Genomic DNA, 21,439 nt, shown 5'->3' on the forward strand with positions numbered 1-21,439 from the left:
ACGCGTGATTTAGTCCGCGAACCGCGGCACGCGTCATCGCGAATGACTCTACCTATACCAGTTGTTAGACTCAAAGATTCCAGATTCGTATTGGACCTACATGGAAACTACACCCGAACCAAGCCATCCGAGCCATTCAAGCCATTGCAAGAGAAACAATCTGCCCTGCGGTATAATCTTTGTAATGGTGCGAATGTTTGGTATGCCCCCAAAATCTTTGTATATCTCATGGTCACAAAATCACCCAATCTCGATCAACTTAACATTTTATCCGAAATAGAAGGATCAAGCTATCTTTATGTTTCACCCCAATTCATATACCAGTAAACAAGGCCGTAACATTAAGTATGTTTACTTAGCCTTAAAATAGATCCGCCCACCACTGTCCTCGGATAAGCAAGAGTTCGTCCACTGGGAAAACTACACTTGGAATTCCGAAGCTACTCATACCTACTGTGCTCTACATTCCTGGTAAAGACGAGCCGCTCTCGCTCCCAGCCTGCGCCGCCGGCAAGCACTCCACACAAGCCGTTTTGTTCTCAATTCGTTAAACAGTAATGGCATGTAAATTCCTATTTACGGCTAAAATACTCCACTGCTTAGTCTAAAGGGGGGACTTTAGCGACACGTGAGAACGTTTAACGATGAAGGCCTATCGAGTTGAAAGTCGACGGCACTTGATAACCAAGGCAACAAAGCTGTAAAGAGATATCAGCGTCTCGAGCTGAGTACAGTTAACTAACTTTTTATTGAAGAAATGGATTCAGGACCCGAGCTAGGTACGTCAAGTATTTTTTAATTTTATTTGATGAGGCTGATGGCAGCCCAATAAGTGATCTAGATAAAGGGAAACTCATTTTTGACATTATCTCTGTGACAGTTCAAGATAGAGGGCTGGAAGTTGGAGTAATTACTAGTAATGAGGCGACAAAAATTGACATTCACCAATTCAACTATTCTTCACAGGGGCCTCATGTTTCCTTAGCCTGCTAAACCCTTTTTAAACAAGTTCCTATCAAATTAATATGTCGCTAAAGTCGAACTTTCAGGTTGACATACACGTTTATTGGCGTTATTGTCTTATGACATGCAAAAGATTATTAACTTTAGGGTGGTAGACCACATATTTGGCTGATGGTACCTAATTCCATTTCGTAAATTCTAAAATCAGACGACAAGTAACGAGTACATACAAGAATTTGTATTGTATTGTAAAACTCTTTATTGTACATAAAAACACATAAAAACATTGTTTACATTCAGCATTATATATTATTCTACGCTTACTGCTTTTGCCCATTATTTGCCTAGTTGAGTTTTTACTTTTATTCCATTTCACTGTACACTTGTTTCCGCCGAATTAAATGAACCGGCGACATTGTCATTAATTTAAACTTTTAAACAAACGCTGTACATAATAATAACTTAGACGACGCAATTAAATTAGATCTCTACCCGCGCTGTGAATTATTTGGGACCTACTAATTTGGTCCTTTGTCCGAGAAAAAAATACGACATCAAAGAGGAGGTTGGTGGAAAAAATACGATCCTTAGGTATTTGTTTTCCATGATTATGTGTGTTTAGATTGCCGTTTGCATTCGCACCAACTTTTTTAAAATCGCCTTTTTTGTAATAATTTTACAATAATGATCCGTTTTTATGAGTATGAAAGTAACATATATATTGTTACGACGGTGGGTTAGGTGCTAAGCTTTGATCGTGTTTTTCGACCCCTTGGAGACGTTTTCAGTAGGCTGGAATACTGTTTCAGGCCGTTTCAGAGGATGCTCTATCACATATTAGTTTATCAAAATTTCACCCAAGTTGCCGTTATTTTCAGGCGCCTGAAACATGTTTTCAGTCCGTTTCAGGCCACCCTCTATCCGATGACGCCATAACCTGAAAACCCGTTTTCAGGCGTTTTCAGGACCCCTTATGGGCCTCTCAAGTACATTTCAGTATATGGCGAAATTTTCCATAGGAGTGAAAGAGATAGCACGATTAGAAAGAGACAGCTATACTGAGAACATTCGAGAAGGTGTGTGACAAGGATAGCCTATATGTGTGAGAGAAACAGACTGATGATCCTGTTTCCGGAATGTTCTAGTAACTGTGTGAGAGAGATAGCACATGAAAGAGACAGACACTCTACTCGTTTCCGGAACATTCGAGATGTAGGTATGACGTCCTAGCTGGACTGTTCTCGAACTTTGTGGACCGATTCACCGGGGGTATAAAAGCCGGGTGAGGTTGCGGCGGAGGACAGTTTCGAATGCGATACCGAGCGATAAACATCGAAGAGAATCAAAGCGACTTGTAAGTGAGTTTTAGAGTGCGAAATTACTGTGAACTGTTTTTAAGTGTTTTGTAAAGTTAAGTAACAGTGTGAAAATAAATCCTACTCTTATTCATCGGTGTTAAAAGTGCTTTTCAATCACGAACCCACCCCACGAACGTAACATTTGGTGTCAGAAGTGGGATTGAAAATGCCGCTTACTCCGCGAGAAGAAGAGAAGGAGAGGATGCAGACCCGAAGCCGCGCCGCAGCTGGGGACCCTACAGACACCGCCGCAGCGTCAGATACAGCGGCGGCAGTATCCCCAAAGCCGGAAATAGACGTCAACGCGATTCTGGTCCTCCTGAAAGAACAAGCTAGAAGGCAGGAGGAACAAGCTAGAAGGCAGGAGGAACAAGCTAGAAGGCAGGAGGAACATGCTAGAAAGCAGGAGGAACAAGCTAGGATTCTACAGGAGGAACAAAAGAACCAGTTCGAACTCCTCCGTGAGGTACACGACGCAACCGCAGAATGGAAAAAGGAGATGGCTGAGGTCCAGGATAAAATTGTGGCAGTTGACATTAAAGTCGAAAATCACGAAAAGCGCCTCAACGGTGTCAATGAAAAGGTAGAAGGCCACGAGAATCGCCTGCAGAAGTTGGAGATTAAAGTGGCCAACGGCACCACTAGTTTATCGGGTGCACCAGCCACAGGAGGTGAAAAGTTAAAATTACCTCCATTTGATGGTACCTCTTCATGGGCCGCATACAAGCACCAATTCGAGTTGGTTGCCGAAACGAATGGCTGGAGCAAGGATTATGCAAAAACGGCACTGAGTTTGGCGCTACGGGACGAAGCTCTCACTGTCTTGGAAACGTTGGGGAAGAATAAGACATACGACCGTCTCCTTGAAGCTTTAGAAGCACGCTTCGGTGACAGTCATCTAGAGCACGTCTACAGAGCACAACTGAAGGATAGGACCCAGGGTCGTAATGAGTCATTACAAAAGTGGGCCCTAGAAATAGAGAAACTGGTCCAAAAAGCATACCAAGATTCATCCTCTTTTACGGATGGAATGCTAGTACAGACATTCATAGATGGGATTCGAGACTTTGAAGTGAGGGCTGCTGTACGACTGGGTCACCATGGGACTTTGAAGGATGCGCTTGCCCATGCCCTCGAGGTGGAAGCTGTACGCCAGGACCCAACAAGATCCTTCAGGGTGCGCGAAGTCGCTGCCAGGGAGCCGATTGCTCCACCTCGTGAAACGGGACCTCGGTGTTACAACTGCGGGGAACGAGGACACATGCAATCTGGCTGCCCGAAAAGACATTGGAGGCGACGAGACTCGGACCAAATGGAGAGGCCAGCAAGCTCTGGTAGTCCAGAGCGGCAGCAGCAGGGAAACGAGTAAAAGCCAGGACTATGGGACGAGTGCTGGCTGGTGGTCAAAATGTCCCAGTTATGATCTCCCAGGCGAACAACGGGAACAGTCTGGCTGTCAAAGGAGAAATTGGTGGAGTACCATGTCACCTTACTATCGACACCGGAGCTTCTCGGACTGTGATCAGTTCTCGACTGCTAAAACACCTGATCAGAGATCATCTAGTCCGACCAATGCATCTTCAGCTGCAAACGGCTACCGGCCAGAACATTTCCGTCCAAGGGGAGCAAGAAGTGTCAGTAAAGATTGGAGAAAAGAAGTACTGGCACAAAGTCATAATTGCTGACATCGTAGACGACTGTATTATTGGTCTAGATTTTATGAGGAAGTACGATTGTAAGATCGACTTGAAAGGTGGCGTGCTAAAATTTGGGGCTTATGAAGTTCCTATGGAGGGTGAAGTGGGTGGACATGTCTTCTGCGCTAAAAGGACTACTCTTCAACCGAGATCGCAAGCCCTAGTTCCAGTGAAGTTGCCATATGGTGTGAGACAAGGATCTCATTCCTGCGTGTTAATAGAGAAAATAGCTGGCAGTAAGCCGTGGATACCAGCTCGCACAGTGGTAATGACGTCATCTGCAGCATTTATAAGGGTTCTTAATTTAAGTGACACTCAACACGTCCTAAGTAAAGGAACCCTTATGGGGACATGCGAGGCAATCTCATGGATACGCAGTTGCCATGGTCCAAACGAGAACAAGTTGCAAGAAGAAGTTGTGGATATTGGAAAATTATTGGAAAACTGCGAAAATGATCTCACGGAGGAAGAACTTCTAAAGGCGCGTAATCTACTCAAGCGCTATAGGAGTGTCTTCTCTGCACATGACAGTGATATCGGGAGAACTGGAGTAGTGCAGCACGAGATCGACACTGGAGATGTCATGCCTATTCGACAGCGACCTCGGCGAGTTCCAGTAGCTCGAGAAAAAGAAGTCGAAGACATGATTGAGGAAATGAGGAGGGACAAAGTAATAGAACCGTCGACCAGCCCTTGGTGTTCTCCAGTAGTCTTGGTGAAAAAGAAGGATGGAACTATGAGATTTTGCGTTGACTATCGTAGACTCAACGACGTGACCAAGAAGGACAGTTACCCATTGCCGAGGATAGACGACACTTTGGACACTTTAAACGGTATGAAATGGTTTTCCACCTTGGATTTAAAAAGTGGCTACTGGCAAGTGGAAATCAAAGACAAAGATAAAGAGAAAACAGCCTTCTCAACTGGTAAAGGACTTTGGCAGTTTAATGTTATGCCGTTTGGGTTGTGCAATGCACCGGCAACTTTTGAGAGGTTAATGGAGCAAATACTTGCCGGCCTCTTGGGTGATACTTGCCTAGTGTATCTGGATGACATCATAATTGTAGGTAAAAATTTCGATGACCACCTTAAGAAACTGGAGCAAGTTTTGTCCAAGTTGCGTGACGCAAATTTAAAACTAAGTCCGAAGAAATGCTCATTCTTCAAGCGTAAGGTTAACTACTTGGGACATGTAATTTCATCAGAAGGCATCCAGACAGACCCTGAGAAGATAAGTGCAGTTAAGGACTGGCCAACACCGAAAGACAAGACAGCAGTGCGTGCCTTTTTAGGACTTTGCTCGTACTATCGACGATTTGTGAAGAACTTCTCGGATATAGCAAAGCCGTTGAACCAGCTGACGGAAGAAAAAAGACCATTTAATTGGGATGATCAGTGTGCAGCAGCCTTCTCAGATCTCAAACAGAGACTTTGTGAAACACCGATTTTGGAATATCCCGACCCGGATAACGAGTTTGTTGTTGACACTGATGCAAGCAATACTGGGATCGGAGGAGTCTTGTCACAAAACAAAGGAGATCAGGAAGTTGTGATAGCCTATTTCAGTAAATCGTTATCGAAACCCGAGAGGAATTACTGTGTCACTCGGAGAGAATTGCTGGCAGTCGTCAAAACTTTGCAGCATTTCAGCAAATATTTGCTTGGACGCAAGTTCCGAATCAGGACTGACCATGCTGCTTTAAAGTGGTTGTTAGAGTTCAAGAACCCCGAGGGTCAGGTGGCACGCTGGATTGAACAACTGCAGGAATATGACTTTTCCATCGAGCATCGAAGTGGAAAGTCACATGGAAATGCAGATGCCCTCTCCCGAAGGCCTTGTCCGGATGACTGCAGACACTGTTTAAGACAAGAGGATAAGGACTGCGTGAAGATGTTGAGGACCGACACTGTTAGCGAAGAGTGGTGTAATGCAGTCATGCAAGAAGCACAACAGGAAGATCGTGACATAAAACCCATTTACGACTGGATTAACGGTGGGATGCCCAAACCAAAGTGGTGTGAGGTAGCTCCGATGAGTACAGTGACAAAGAGCTACTGGGCGCAATGGGAAAGCCTGGTTATGCACAATGGCGTACTGTGTAGAAAATGGGAGTCAGCTAACGGAAAGGATGCTCACCTTCAAGTGGTTGTCCCAAGAAAAAGGATTAGCGATGTTTTAAGATTCTTTCATGATGGCGTCTCCGGCGGGCATCTAGGAGTAAAAAGGACTCTGATGAAGATTCGACAACGCTTTTACTGGATACACTGTCGGGAAGATGTGGAAGATTGGTGTAGGAAGTGCACTAGATGCTCGTCGGTCAAGGGGCCACATACACGCAGTAGAGGTGCGCTTAAAGTTTATAATGTGGGGGCACCTTGGGAAAGAATTGCTTTGGACGTCGCAGGCCCGTTCCCGATCTCTGACCGCGGAAACAAGTACATCCTTGTGGTCATGGACTATTTCACCAAATGGCCTGAAGTGTTTGCCATTCCAAATCAAGAGGCAGTCACAGTAGCGGAAACGGTAGTGGCTGAAGTATTTTGTCGGTATGGAGTACCTCTTGAGATCCACAGCGATCAGGGAAGAAATTTTGAATCTCTGGTGTTTCAGGAGACTTGCCGAGTCATGGGAATTCATAAAACTCGGACTACGTCCTATCATCCACAGTCAGACGGGATGGTCGAGAGATTCAATCAGACTCTGGAACGACATTTGGCCAAAGTAGTTGACAGCCATCAAAAAGATTGGGACAGGCATATTCCACTCTTTTTAATGTCATATCGGACCGCAGTTCACGAAAGCACGGCCGTGACACCTGCGTGTGCTAATTTTGGAAGAGAATTGCGGTTACCTGCGGATCTACTGACAGGACGACCTCCAGATGCACCAAAGACGATTTCAGAATATGCAAGTGAACTGCGAAACCGGATTGATGGTGTTCACAATCATGTTCGTGAACACGGACTGCAGGCCAGCGAAAAGATGAAGACCAGATATGACCGGAAGTCTAACCAGACGAGATTTGAGGAAGGATCATTGGTGTGGCTACATAACCCTATGCGAAAAAAAGGGAAGTCCCCGAAATTATCACCGAGTTGGGAAGGGCCGTACAAAGTAGTCACTAGGATCAACGATGTCACATACCGGATACAGCGTAACGCGCGTAGCCCCTGTAAGATTGTTCACGTTGATCGGTTGGCCAAGTACCATGGATCTAATGATGCTCGGGACGAGCATGTCTTAGGAGGGGGCAGTGTTACGACGGTGGGTTAGGTGCTAAGCTTTGATCATGTTTTTCGACCCCTTGGAGACGTTTTCAGTAGGCTGGAATACTGTTTCAGGCCGTTTCAGAGGATGCTCTATCACATATTAGTTTATCAAAATTTCACCCAAGTTGCCGTTGTTTTCAGGCGCCTGAAACATGTTTTCAGTCCGTTTCAGGCCACCCTCTATCCGATGACGCCATAACCTGAAAACCCGTTTTCAGGCGTTTTCAGGACCCCTTATGGGCCTCTCAAGTACATTTCAGTATATGGCGAAATTTTCCATAGGAGTGAAAGAGATAGCACGATTAGAAAGAGACAGCTATACTGAGAACATTCGAGAAGGTGTGTGACAAGGATAGCCTATATGTGTGAGAGAAACAGACTGATGATCCTGTTTCCGGAATGTTCTAGTAACTGTGTGAGAGAGATAGCACATGAAAGAGACAGACACTCTACTCGTTTCCGGAACATTCGAGATGTAGGTATGACGTCCTAGCTGGACTGTTCTCGAACTTTGTGGACCGATTCACCGGGGGTATATAAGCCGGGTGAGGTTGCGGCGGAGGACAGTTTCGAATGCGATACCGAGCGATAAACATCGAAGAGAATCAAAGCGACTTGTAAGTGAGTTTTAGAGTGCGAAATTACTGTGAACTGTTTTTAAGTGTTTTGTAAAGTTAAGTAACAGTGTGAAAATAAATCCTACTCTTATTCATCGGTGTTAAAAGTGCTTTTCAATCACGAACCCACCCCACGAACGTAACAATATGTATATAATTATATATCTCATTTCTTAAGTAGTTTGCTTACTGTGATCAATGATCATATTAAGTAGAGTAATAAATAAATAAATTCTATAGAGACAACAACAAGTAACAAACAACAACATGAGGTTATCGGGGTTACATAACGTAGAGGAGTTATGTTTTTGTTTTTTCCTTTCTGAGTCCTTCTTTGAACCATATTCATGGTCGAGATCGAAAAGGAAATAACGGTTACCAGGAGTAATCGCATCGGATCGAACGTCTGGAAAAGGATGTTATTTTCTCATAAAGGATTCATGATTCGAACCGAAGAAACTAAAGGATAAAGGAAAAATAGCATTCATTTGAAATTGGACGCGTATTCGGAAGTTTATGAAATTCCGGTTATTGAAGAAAGATTGAAGATGACAAAAAAACTATCGCGCGCTTAAGTTACAGCCCCGTTGCTCTTCTAAGATCCTAATCAAACTTTATTTAAATCCGTCATTTGACTCTTGGTTAAATTTACTTGCATTGTTCCAAAAAAAATATTCACAAAACGGCATAACGTTATTTCACATAATTTGTTAATTCGTATACATTAATTCGTAAGCTATATTATCTACGGCTGGACAGGAGCTTAGCGGGCAAAAGAGATGCACGATATGCGCGGGCACGCTTGTTGTGAATATTCATACTTGTGCGCGAAACGTGCCTGTTGCCTCCCGAATGTACATTACGTGATCAACTAAGGAATACACTATGTTTGCGTACATCACTACGACAGATTTGCAAAAAACGTAACAAGGCGGCGCTGATTTATACCGTACTAGCGAACCGCCCCAGCTTCTCACGGGTGCAATTTTCAAAGAAAAGGTCTCTAATTAAAGGCACTTCACATTTTTCAGCTCGATTTCCCAAACACTACACCCGCGCGAACCCGGGACGCACCGCTAGTATACGCGTCATATACACGCAAACTACAAGTTAAACTGGCAAACGACAAAATTATTAGTTTAGGTTCAGCATAGACTGGTACACTAAATTTGTCGTCACCGCAATCTTTCCTTGTCTAGCAGGTCTGATGCGAAAGGGACACACATCACCTCGTCCCCAAAATATCTATTTCCGACATGTCAGGGCACTAATGCGCCACGACGCGGGGATGAGCGATTGATAAATGGACGTGCTGCCTTTGTGACGCCATAGCGTTCAGAAACACATAAAAAACTGTACTTATAGTCCTATTTAGGGTTCCGTACTTCAGTTGGAAGAAACGGAATCCTTGTACGATCAATTTGTTGTCTGGCTGTCAAGATTCTTTATCTCAGGAACGCGTGGAGTGGAGTAATTACTCCCGTAGAACAGTGAAAAATCAATAAAAATATAAAGTCATCAATATAGACCTCGACATCTTTTAGAGATGATATAGGTAGCATAAAAACTACGAAGTATTTCCATACAAATTGCCTGGTGGCACCAGCACTACTACGGACACAACAAACGTGCATGAACGACTATTTTTGGGGCCAGTAGGACGCTCCGCTGTGGCAGATATTATGCAGGTGACTGCACCTACCATAGAGATGCACTAAAGAAGGAGTTTTCAGAAATCCCACGGGAAAGGAAACAAGGAAACGAGCTTATTCTTTATTCTCAAACTGAGGTGAAGCCGTGCGTGGGCAAGAGCTGGTAATAATGATAATTACAGAAACTCAGCCGACGGCCAACTTCAACGGTTTCCCACTTTTCTTGCGCCAAGTAACTTATTTTCTTTGAATAATTTGAGAGGTAGTACAGAGGTCAAGCGTTTATTGATATTAAATTATACTAGGTGGACCAGTGACTTGTGACCCTTAATTAGATTCACCACGGTCCACACTGCCTGCAATAGTCAAAACTACGTTCATTTTAAACAGTTTGTTGCTTAATAAGTGAAAGCGTTCAAGACTTTAGCTGTGTAAAAACTTACTCAGAGAACCAGGATTACATAGTTCACAAAGAGTTCTCCATCTCTTCCAGATTAGAGACAACCGCGACTCGTGTAGTGAAGATCAGTCCGTTCTATTTCTGAACTGAAGTGAACTCTTCACCTCCTGCATTATCATAACGCCCTCGTACAACCGCTGAATTTGCATAGCATTACTCGTAATAAATTGCTTGTAACGAGACGTACGTGACGAGAAGTCGCGCGGGTCGTCTGCGGCAGATTACTGAATTATTTACGAACGACCTCTCACGACCGATAAAAATTGTACGTTATGTTTCTGAAGTTATTGACATGTTTAGAGGAAATGTGCCTGATGGGGAAAAAATGGCTGAAACTGTCTAACATATGTTTACAATTAACTAATGAAAAGCAGAACGAGTAAACAGACCAAAATATTATTCGCGTACAAACCAGCTACCAGCTTCCAACCTAATTTCTATGTCCAGTCGAGTTATCAAAACAGTGCACAGTTGAATAAGAATACAGGTGAATATACTCGTACCTTTAACTACTTTTATTTTCTTCGATCTAAAAAATGTTGAAAGAAATGTTCTTCTTAAAATTACAGCTTCCAAAATGAACTGACATGTAATGTGATACATCCACTTCAGGTAACCATAGAGCGGTTGAATACAAAAGCTTGGACTGCAGTTCGTTGAATAATGTACTATTCTCACATGATAAAATCTATTCTGCATACAGCAGGTCCGAGAGGAGCCTGAGAATTAATCTTCATAGCCGCGCGAGTGACGGGCGGGATCCGGGGCTAGATTGCCTCGCTTTACCCCGACCGCCTTATAACAAATTCACAGCTCCGCTAGTTGTCTGCGTCCAATATGTCAGTACATGCCGTCGGGCGGGCCTTCCCTGTTCCCTGGCGCTTTAACGACTCCAGTTTATGCATGCCTGGTCACTTAGCCAGCAACAAAGCCGGATGCGGCACAGTAAGACCCCTAAAACAGAAACGTGTCATCGTGCTCCCTCCGTTCTAAATATTCGATTATCGTCCATGCAGCATTGACACGTTTTTTGTTTAGAATACCTTGGAGTTTATTTCCTGTCATAACTTGTATACCTAAGTTATATCGCTTCATAATTTTGTGCGCGCCATGGTTTTTGATGTTATTTCTGCAAATATTCTTTTTTATAAATGATCGGATTTGAGGATCAGATTAAGCGAAATACGATAATGGGAGGATTTTCTAAAATAATATGTTTTTTCCTGTCGATAACATCGGCCATATTAAAGGAATACCTGTGGAATAACTTTTTAAAAGTTAAATTAAATAACTCCAGATGCAACTTAAGTATAACCGTGGCCAACTTTATTAATTTCCTTTTACAATGAACACAATCAGGGAGTCAGTAAAAAATGAACGAACTTAAAATTAAAAATCGTTGCCAAATCAAAAAATGCTGCCAGACGAAGAAACTGGCACCTACATTTAAATTCTATTTCTTGTCGTGTTTCTTATAAGTTACTACACTTTAGGCGTATGTCGCCTGTTGGCGGTGTCGGTCCAATCAGGGTCGAGTTCGTCAGTTGAGGATTTGTAGCGAACCTTCATTTACGATTTTCTTCCACACAACAGAGCCAAATTTCAGGATTCCTTGGTAGCAATAGACAGCTGCTTTTTATTCATCACCTCTAACCTCCTTTCACGATAGCCACGGCATAAGCTGGCGGCTGGAGCCGATGTGTTATTGACTTAATCTAAAGTTAATTATAAAATATCACTCACGTCATTGGTGGAGACAAACCAGGCCATCTCCGTGCTAGAGGCGAGCTGACCGTTCACGAGGCACTTGATTTCACTCTTCGTCCAGCGGTTGTAGATGTACACCACCGCTATGGCGTACCATCTGTAGACAACACAATCGTTAAAGAAAAGTATCATTTACAAGAGCATGAAAGTAGCGTTCCGAGGCAAAGCAACGATCATAACAAAATGAATACAATGCGCAGCTTGAAAAGTAGAAGAATATGAACTTGCTGCTCCGTTCCGAGGAGCAAAGTAAAAAAATTGTGTAGTTTATTGATATCGGACTTCCCGCAAAATACCGTCTGATTCAATCAGTTATTTGAAAGTGGTGTGTTCAGTGAAGGACTATGTTTGGATTAAATACATTACAAGACAGCACATAATAATCCAAAATAAAATATTAAAGGTTAAAAAGTAGGAGGGATAAGTTAATATTTCTGACAGATGTAACGTAAAGTTAAAAGGAAAAGGTTAACGCTTTACTTATTACAATAATTAATCTTCATAAAAATGTCAAAGAAAGAAAATAAATTGTTTTAGAGAGAAGTCCCCAGTAGAGTTGTTAAGCAATCGCTCCAATTTAGTAACGGAAGGGAAAAAGTTCGTCATTGAATGCCCACTCAACAGAATTGGAGAAAGCTGCGACTACTTGGAAACTATGCGTTCCCAATCAAACTTGGTAAGAAAAGAAAGTAGGAGGGTAAGGAAATATCCCCTTTCTTCATAAAAGCTTGTCAAGCTTAAGTTAACTGAACATTCGTCAGTCACTTTCCGAGAGCTTTGCTAATGCTAGCCGATGATTAAGGGAGGACAAGTTGAAATATGGATTATGGCAACAGTGTGAATTGCAAATTCTGATGATACAGATTTCCTCCATGCGTATTCGTCGACGGCGAACCCTTCCACGAACTAAGTTGATATTTTTAGATCATGTGAGCGAATACGGAAATTGACAATATAGTCAAAAATGAAGGCCGGAATGTCTTTTGGGGCAACTGCCCTCTTTCTGTAACTTGGCATAATGAAGTTGAACAGTGGCGTAGCGTGTGGACTAATATAGACGTGGGCGAAGTCGTATCAGCGAGGCCCCTTTTCTATGGTTGCATCGCATTTAAAGAAGCCTCGTGAGACCCTTTAAAGTGCGAGGCCGAGGGCGAGGACCCACTCCGCCCACGCCTAGCTACGCCACTGAAGTTGAACAACAATTAAAAAATCCAAATCGATTCAAATAAGTTTTAAAACCTACATTGGGTCCAACTGGTTCGGCAAATGACTGTCATCTAGAGTGCCGCATTCCAAAACTGTTTAAAGTAAAAAAAACCGTTTGGAGGCGCCGGGTATCGATCCCGGTACCTCTCGCATGCTAAGCGAGCGCTCTACCATCTGAGCTACGCCCCCGGTGATAACGTGGTCGAATTAACTGATATCAAGGAGTTAATTCAAGGCAAGCGCGCGCGCCGCCTTTCACTTTACTTTATATTTTATATTGATTTTGCCTGTTATTAATGTTTTAGGTAATTTTTTAAACGAATGTTGACATGTATCTGGCGACATTATTTACGAGTACCTGGGCACATGTTGAGTGAAGTCTAGAAACGTTGCGACACTTCGTCCTAAGTCGCCGTCCACACTAGGGTGGAGCGTCTATGTACGGAGAAAAAATTTTTATTTCATCTCGAATACCTCTAAAAACATATGGACCATTTTCTAAGATAAATATTTTTATATAATTTTTTCGACATATGTTTTACATACCTTACCTCGAAGATTTTGATTCTTGTATGAAAACTTCGTAATTTAGCATAAAAATAGACATGTAATATGTTTGCTGAAAAGTGACGGGACATCAACTTCAATCAAAAATTGTATCAATACATACTTACAGTTTCGTGTTACAAGTTACATAAACATATTTAAACAAAAATTGGAGGTATTAGTGGTCTTGCCTGAAACACAGGGAATCCTAGTTCACGCATTTCTTGTAAATATTTATTTTACAGTATGTTTTAGTTCTTAAGTTAAATATGATGTAAATTGAGTTTTTTGAATAAATTATATTATTATTGTTATTATTGGTAGTTTTGGCAGTCTAAATAATTTCAAATTTTGGTACATTTAGTGCGTTGCCAAGGCGTTTTACTTAAATTGAGGTATATTTTGAATAAGATAATAACTTTGGGTCCATTGAGTTCGAACGCTCACAAACTTTTTGGACAAATAAAAAAAAAATTGTTCGAAATTACCAATGACCATAGGGCTGGTGCATTTCTCGCCCAACGTATTGGAATCACGATCCAGCGCGGAAATGCAGCCAGCCTTATGGGCACTCTTCCTCAGGGACAAGACTTGGGGGAACTGTAGGTATAGTTAATTTATTTTTAGGATAGTTTAGTGTAACTTCAATTGTACCTTTTTAATCTAAAATAAAGTACAATCAACAAAAAATAAGATAATAACATAATTTTAGGTAAAAACACAATATTTTACGGAATTTAACTAAATAGTTTTTTTAAATCTTTGAATGACTGTAGAGGGCTTAAAGTAAGTGTAAATATATAATTTTTCATAAACCTTTGAACAAATCGCAACTTTTAGTACTATTCAGCATTCAAAATCAAAAAACAAAAATTCGCTCCACCCTAGTCCACACGTATCACGGGACAATCCTTGGCTTACTCACGCTTCTCTTACTATCCGGGGTGCCTAACGAAAATATTCAGTCCCTACTACAACTAACTACAAATTAATATCAATTCAATACTACTTTTCCTCAAAACCAAAACCAAACCAGCCTCAAACCAGCATTGCGGCTTGCCGGAATACAATGCTGAATGGGGCTCATTTATACTACTTATTACTATTAAATTGTTTTTCTTCTCAATCTATTTTACCCTGTGTACCTATCGAATATATGTTAATAAATATATCTCTCTTTCCCTCTCAAATCCCTCATTCTTTTCCTGTAACAGAAACGGCAGATAAGCAGTCGGTGCACTTACCTCCTGGGCTGGAACTCGTACTTCACGCAGTGTTGGAAGCCCTTGCCGCGGACCTTCATGGAGGTTAAGACCAAACAGTTGCCCACGAAGTGCGCCGTGTAGCCCACGCCTTTACTCGTCTTGAAGCTGCGGGGAAAATGCTGACTCAGTTTAGGTGTACACTTGGGTTCTCTGACATTCTAGGTTTTCTATGAAATAGCTGTTTTTTTTACCCCGATTTTGGTATTAGTCTAGATATCGTATTTCGATATCGGTAAGGTCATAAGCAATAAATGTTACTATGAAACACGATATCTAGAATGAATAGAATGCGTTGTAATTCATATTCTTTAATAATGTAAGTTTTACTTTCAAAACATTCGGGTTCGATTCCCGAGCTGAGTACATGTTTTTGAAAATGTATGGTTGCAGTTTTTCTTGTTATTAAAATCAATGACATGGTTCCTAAGAACGGATCTTCGTATGTATTATAGTTTCAGACTTTACCATACTGACCGATATGAATATTACATTACACCCTGTAAATCGGACACACTCGTTCGTACCCGAAGCTCATAAACTGGACGTACGAAAGCGGTAACCGATATTACGCTAAGTTACCAGGGTAACATAAACCACACAGAATACACTTGAATGTGCGAGCTTCACTCAAATCTAATGAAAAGTTGTCCGTGGCCGCGCGGGCGGAATGGAATCGGGGTCCGCGGTGTATGTACGTCGACGATTTGCGAGAACACAAAACGGCTTTTAGCACTAATTGGCTACAAAGCGGATTGTTGCTATTATTTTCTGTTGTTTGGTTGCCGAAACATTTTGTTAAAATAGTTTGGTACACGTTTTCATCATTAAGGAGATGAATTAGGGGTGGTACTATAATTTTTTTTTTTTTTTTTATTTGACTAGATGGCAACGAGCAAGTGGGTCTCCTGATAGTAAGAGATCACCACCGCCCATAAACATCTGCAACACCAGGGGTATTGCAGATGCGTTGCCAACCCAGAGGCCCAAGATGGGACACCTCAGTAAGTGCCAGTAATTTCATCGGCTGTCCCACTCTCCACGCCGAAACACAACAGTGCAAGCACTGCTGCTTCACGTCAGGATTAGCGAGCAAGAATCTGTGTGAAAAATAAAAACAAAGTCTGAGGTTAGATCATTTTTGATATCACAGCCAGATAATTACAATTTGCAGTAGTTCGCCGTCTTTGAGTTGCCAGTGACCTAGTTAGTCTACGATCTTGCTGCTTATGACTCACTAGTGAAGTGACTTCGATTTTGACATGGCTGTAGATCATAGGTACGTTGGGATTGTACGTATATATATGTATTATATATTATATTATTATTATATTATTATTATATTATTATATATAGTATTATACGTATATTGGTTTAATGTAAGCAAGAAAACAAACCAAGGAGCCCTTTTTGTTTCTCTGTAAACAAAATTTAAAAGCACGCACACCAGGATATCATGAACGTTTACCAGTAAAGATAGGGCTTTTCTCGTTCGATGTTGACTGAGTTGATGGGGTCGAGCCGGAACCACGTGGTGAAGGTGAATCCGTTTTCGTGGGGCCACCTTGCCAGCGGCGGCAGCACCACCGCCTGCGAAAAAATAATTGGCCAGTTACTTTGTAATCCTTAAATGAAAAGCAAGTGTAGAATATTTCTGCCAGAAGATCTAAATTTGATCTTAAAAAAAGTTTTTGATCAATTTAAAATAAATTTTAGATATCGTATCCAAAAGGGGCACATACTCGTATATTAGTATATTACAAGGCAATAAGCAGGTACCAAAATCTATTTACTTATAGAACGAATATATTTTGGGGCTTAATCACGAACTTATTGCTAAAATTACCTTGACGTATCGACCTCATTATAATCAATTTAGAAATTAGAATATCAATAAAAGTTTGCCTAACTACATCACAGAAAAGTCGTCTAAAAACACTCTAGCAATTTTATCCCACAGGATATCATAAATAAAATCCAGTAGTATAATCATCACGGCATTATCAATGATGAAATAACAAGCATCGTACTCATACGATTCCTTTTATTCGTCCAACTCGATTGATTCCTTCGAGACGCACAAAAACGTCGGTTTGGCGCGAAAACTCTGCGAAGAGGCGCCAATAAGACTTATCTAACTGGTATGGCGTGTAAATAGCCAATTTTTATGGGTGGCGGAAGACCGAGAGCGCGCTATGCCAAATGGAATTTCCAACAGAGCAGAAGCACTCACCTGGTTAGGGCTCCGGCCGATGATGTGATGCGGGGTCTTGTGATGCGGAGTCGAAGGAAATCTTCTTATTTGGCGATGCGGTTTATAACGAATATAACACGGGAGCGGATGAAAAACTTATGTCAACGACAAGACTTGAGCCAGACTGACAAGTCCTGTGCCAGAGAGCACCCCTGCACTGTGTATGGCCTAAAAAGGTTTTAGTGCGCGAACATGCTCCCGGCCTTGAAATGCGGAGAATTTCAATGAGTATGAGGTGCGGTGAGGTATGATGCGGTGCGGTGCGGTGAAGTAGGAAAATGAAATGTTCTAATCTACTGTGAAGGTAGAGGATACAATTTTACGACAGGACGCTTAAATGATCCTTTAGCAGTTCTTATCATGGCTACACGAACCACGTTATCAGACCCTGGATAGACATCTGTCACAACACCCAAGGGCCAGTGAAGCGGGGGAACATTGTCATCACCCATTAACACAACCGTCCCTACTTTGATGGGATGGTCTTGGGTATACCATTTATTTCTGACTTGCAACGTGTGCAGGTATTCAGTGCGCCATTTTTTCCAATATGATTGGACAATGCTTTCGAGCAACTTCTTCCTGTTGTGAAGATTTCGGCACTCATTAGACAAGTCAGTAGCGGGTAAAAACTGGAGCGGTGTGGACATTAGAAAATGCGCGGGTGTTAATATTTCTGGATGCGGATCAGAAGATATGGCACAAAGCGGCCGCGAATTGAGTATGCACTCAATTTGTATAAGTAAAGTGAGCAGTTCTTCGTACGTCAGAAGCTGTGAGCCAATGACACGATACAAATGAGTCTTAAAACTCTTAATATTTGATTCCCACATGCCACCGAAATGAGGGGAACGCGGCGGAATCATTTTCCATTCAATGCGGTGATTAAAACATTCAAAATCAAATCTAGACTTAAACTCTGGACTTGATAGCATATTATACATTTCGTCCAATTGAGCTTTAGCACCAACAAAATTAGTCCCATGGTCCGAATAAAGACAAGAGACGGGGCCACGTCTAGAAATAAAGCGCTTGAAAGCGGCTAAAAAGGCATCTGAAGTTAAATCAGAAGCTAGCTCTATGTGAACTGCTTTTGTAACGAGACAGACAAATAAGCAAATATATGCCTTTTGAGCGTGCTGTCCACGACGACGACAAAGAGTTATGCGGAGAGGACCAGCATAGTCCACGCCAGTATGCATGAAAGCTTTTGCTTCTTGCAGGCGATAAGAAGGCAAATCAGCCATTTTTGGCGTTGGATGCACGGGCTTGACGCGGAAACATTGATTACAATTATGCACCCTAGCTCTAAGGACAGTTCGGCCATCTAATATCCAGAAACGCTGGCGAATGATGGACATCAAAAGTCCGGCACCTACATGACAATTCATAGTATGGTAATGATCTATAATTAAATTAACCATGTGGTCATGTTTTGGAAGGAGCGCGGGATATTTAGTCTCGAATGGCAGATCTGCATTTGAAAGGCGACCTCCAATTCGTAAAACGTTGTTCTCGTCTAAGAAAACTGATAGCTTCAAAAGTTTTCGCGACGGTAAAACATTGTTTTTTATGCGAGCGATATCTTCGCTAAAATAAACACTCTGTATAGCGACTAATAAAGCGGTTTCAGCAATATCGAGATTTTTAAGTATTTCAGTTGGATTTAATTTTCTTGCGAAGCGCAACACATATACAACCGTGCGGAGCAGTTTATTCCACGACGAAAAACGTTGAGCTAGCGTATACAGTAAGGGCGGTTCAGCTTGAACGATTGCGGTTAAAGTATTAGTTTTGCATTCAGGCAACTTATCGAATTCTGTGGGACAGAATTTTTGAATAGGCCATGCAGTAGGCGGGCTTCGTAACCAAGAAGGTCCGTTCCACCACAAATCATGAGATATTAATTGTGATGGTAGCATACCGCGAGACAAACAATCACTAGGGTTGTCAACTCCGGCAACGTGATAAAAGTTTTGTGATGCAATATTTTCTTGACATTGAGCAACACGATTGCTAACAAAAATGGACCATCTATGAGGAGATGATTTAATCCATGAAAGAGCAATTGTTGAGTCTGTGAAAGCATATATCCCTGCAATCGGAATACGAGTAAAGTATGTGTCCTGAACAGTTTTGATCAATTTGGACATTAAGAGAGCGGCACATAGCTCTAAACGAGCAAGTGTAGTTATTTTTGCGGGAGACACTTTTGACTTTGAGCAGAGTAGCCTCACAGTGACATAACCGGCTGGGTCTGTAACATGCAAGTAAATGACACATCCATAGCCATTGAGACTGGCATCTGAAAATCCAACAATGTTGACCGTACAGTCAGCAGAAACGCCAATGTGACGCGGAATTTTTAATGTTGACAGCATCGGAAATTCTTGCACTAGCATAGAGTAGCATTTGATTATATGCTCAGGGGGTGTGTCATCCCAGTCGATCTTGCAAAGCCAAAGTTCTTTAATTAATAATTTGGCGTATAATACAACGGGAGCTACTAAGCCAAGAACATCAAACAAGCGAGCTACAGTGGATAGAATTATTCGCTTGGTGCACTTCCCACCAGCAGGCGGAGACGTAGTTATAAAGAAAGTGTCACTTGTGGGTTTCCATGACAACCCTAACACCTTTGCAATATTTTGCTTGTCGTTAAAATTGACAGAAGCACGGTGTGAGTCGGGAAGACTATCTAAGAGTGCAGACGAATTACTTGACCATTTGACTAAGTCAAATGCGCCAGACTTGAATAGCGCGATTAATTCTTGCGATAAACGCATTGCGGTTTCATCATTAATACATGAATGGACTAGATCATCCATGTAGAGCTGAGAGCTTGCCACTCTTGCAGCATCAGGAAAGCGGTGACTTTCGTCTGAGCATAACTGTTTGACAGTACGCATAGCCATAAAAGGGCTCGACTTAAGTCCGAAAGGGACGCGGGTGAATTGGAAGCTGCGGATTGGTTCGCTTTCGGAAAAGCGAAATAATATTTTGACAAATTTGAAGTCATGCGGAGGCAAACAAATTTGCATATACATTTGTTTAATATCAGACGTCATAGCTACTGGAAATAAACGAAAGTTCAGTAAAAGCAAAAATAAATCAGCCTGTAGATTAGGACCAGTATGCAATATGTCATTAAGTGACATACCTGAATGAGTCTTAGCACTGGCATCGAGAACGACCCTAACAGGAGACGTTACTTTTTCCGGGCGGATGACAGCATGATGAGGGATATAGTAACCATCATCAGTAAGTTCAGACTCGGGTATTTCGGTTAGATAACCATTATGCATATATTCTGAGATGACTTTATTATAGGAATCGCGAAGAGTAGGCATTTGCTTGAACTTCTTCTCCAAGTAAAGCAGACGACGGTGAGCAACAGAGCGAGAATTCCCCAGTTCTGAAGAATCTTTACAGAAAGGTAAGGCCACAGTGTATCTACCTTCCTCATTGCGGGACACAGACGTTGTGTATAAATTTTCACATTTAGTCTCTTCTGGACTTAAATGATTTTGAATGGATTTCTTCTAATTCCCAAAATTGATTTAGGCTCGACTCGAGGTCATTGAGCACGTGAGCGGTGAAAGAATTAGCGTTACTAGGGTCAGACTTACAAGGATAGTCACCCATTAGAACATAACCGAAGGCGGTTAAAAAAGCGGGAGGAGCACAAGTGCCGGAATCTACCCTATTCCCCAAATAATATACGGGAATAACTGGACACCGAGCACTACATCAATGCAGCCTGGAATGTTCCATGTGAGGTCTGCGAGCGGTATATTATTAAGGTAAGCCATGTCATGTTCATTATATTCAATAAAATGCGGGCAATTGGTCGGTTATACAATCTACCACTAAAGCGTGTATGTAGTATTTATTATTTGGATACATGCGGGATTCAATATTAAAGTAAACATATCCGTGAATTGGTCTTGAAGTTAAACCAACACCCTTTATATAGGAATTAGTCAGCGGTATAATGGGTAAATTTAGTGACTTACAGCAATCGAGCGTTATTAAATTATTTTGAGATCCACTATCAATGAGGCATCTAATAATCATTTTACTATCGCTATTGTTTTGTTTAGCGTAAACTTGAGCGGTGACAGAAGTATAGTCGAATTCGGTTTGACTCTACTTTCAGAGAAACTGAAGCTGCGTTTGCGGGGTTATATACCGGCAGTGTAGTCGGTACGTTAGTGACGGCGACGTGATTTGATTACTGTCAGGCGGCGGATGAGTACAGGAGCAAGCGGCTGCGGGGGCGCGAGGTCGCGTCCTATGCTCGCAGCATCAGCTGCTGGCTCGCGCGGGAGCGGCACGGCAGGCTGCGCGCGTGTGAGCACGCTGCACCAGACGAGGCGGTCGGCGC

General features: G+C 42.1%; 1 protein-coding gene and 1 non-coding gene across 2 annotated transcripts in view; both read right to left on the reverse strand.

Annotated features, from left to right (window-relative positions):
• The window catches only part of rg (A kinase anchor protein rugose), a 446,901-nt gene that overhangs the window by 235,975 nt on the left and 189,487 nt on the right, over positions 1-21,439 (reverse strand). The window contains exons 6-8 of the mRNA XM_074098176.1: positions 16,267-16,388; positions 14,781-14,906; positions 11,761-11,881 (exon numbers count right to left, since the gene is read on the reverse strand). Coding sequence (XP_073954277.1) covers positions 11,761-11,881; positions 14,781-14,906; positions 16,267-16,388 — 369 coding nt within the window. The remainder of the gene's footprint in view (positions 1-11,760; positions 11,882-14,780; positions 14,907-16,266; positions 16,389-21,439) is intronic.
• On the reverse strand, positions 13,107-13,179 carry TRNAA-AGC (transfer RNA alanine (anticodon AGC)). The gene has a single exon. It is a non-coding gene; the product is annotated as a tRNA-Ala (tRNA).

Source organism: Choristoneura fumiferana, chromosome 15, assembly GCF_025370935.1.
Source record: "Choristoneura fumiferana chromosome 15, NRCan_CFum_1, whole genome shotgun sequence".
NCBI lineage: Eukaryota > Metazoa > Arthropoda > Insecta > Lepidoptera > Tortricidae > Choristoneura > Choristoneura fumiferana.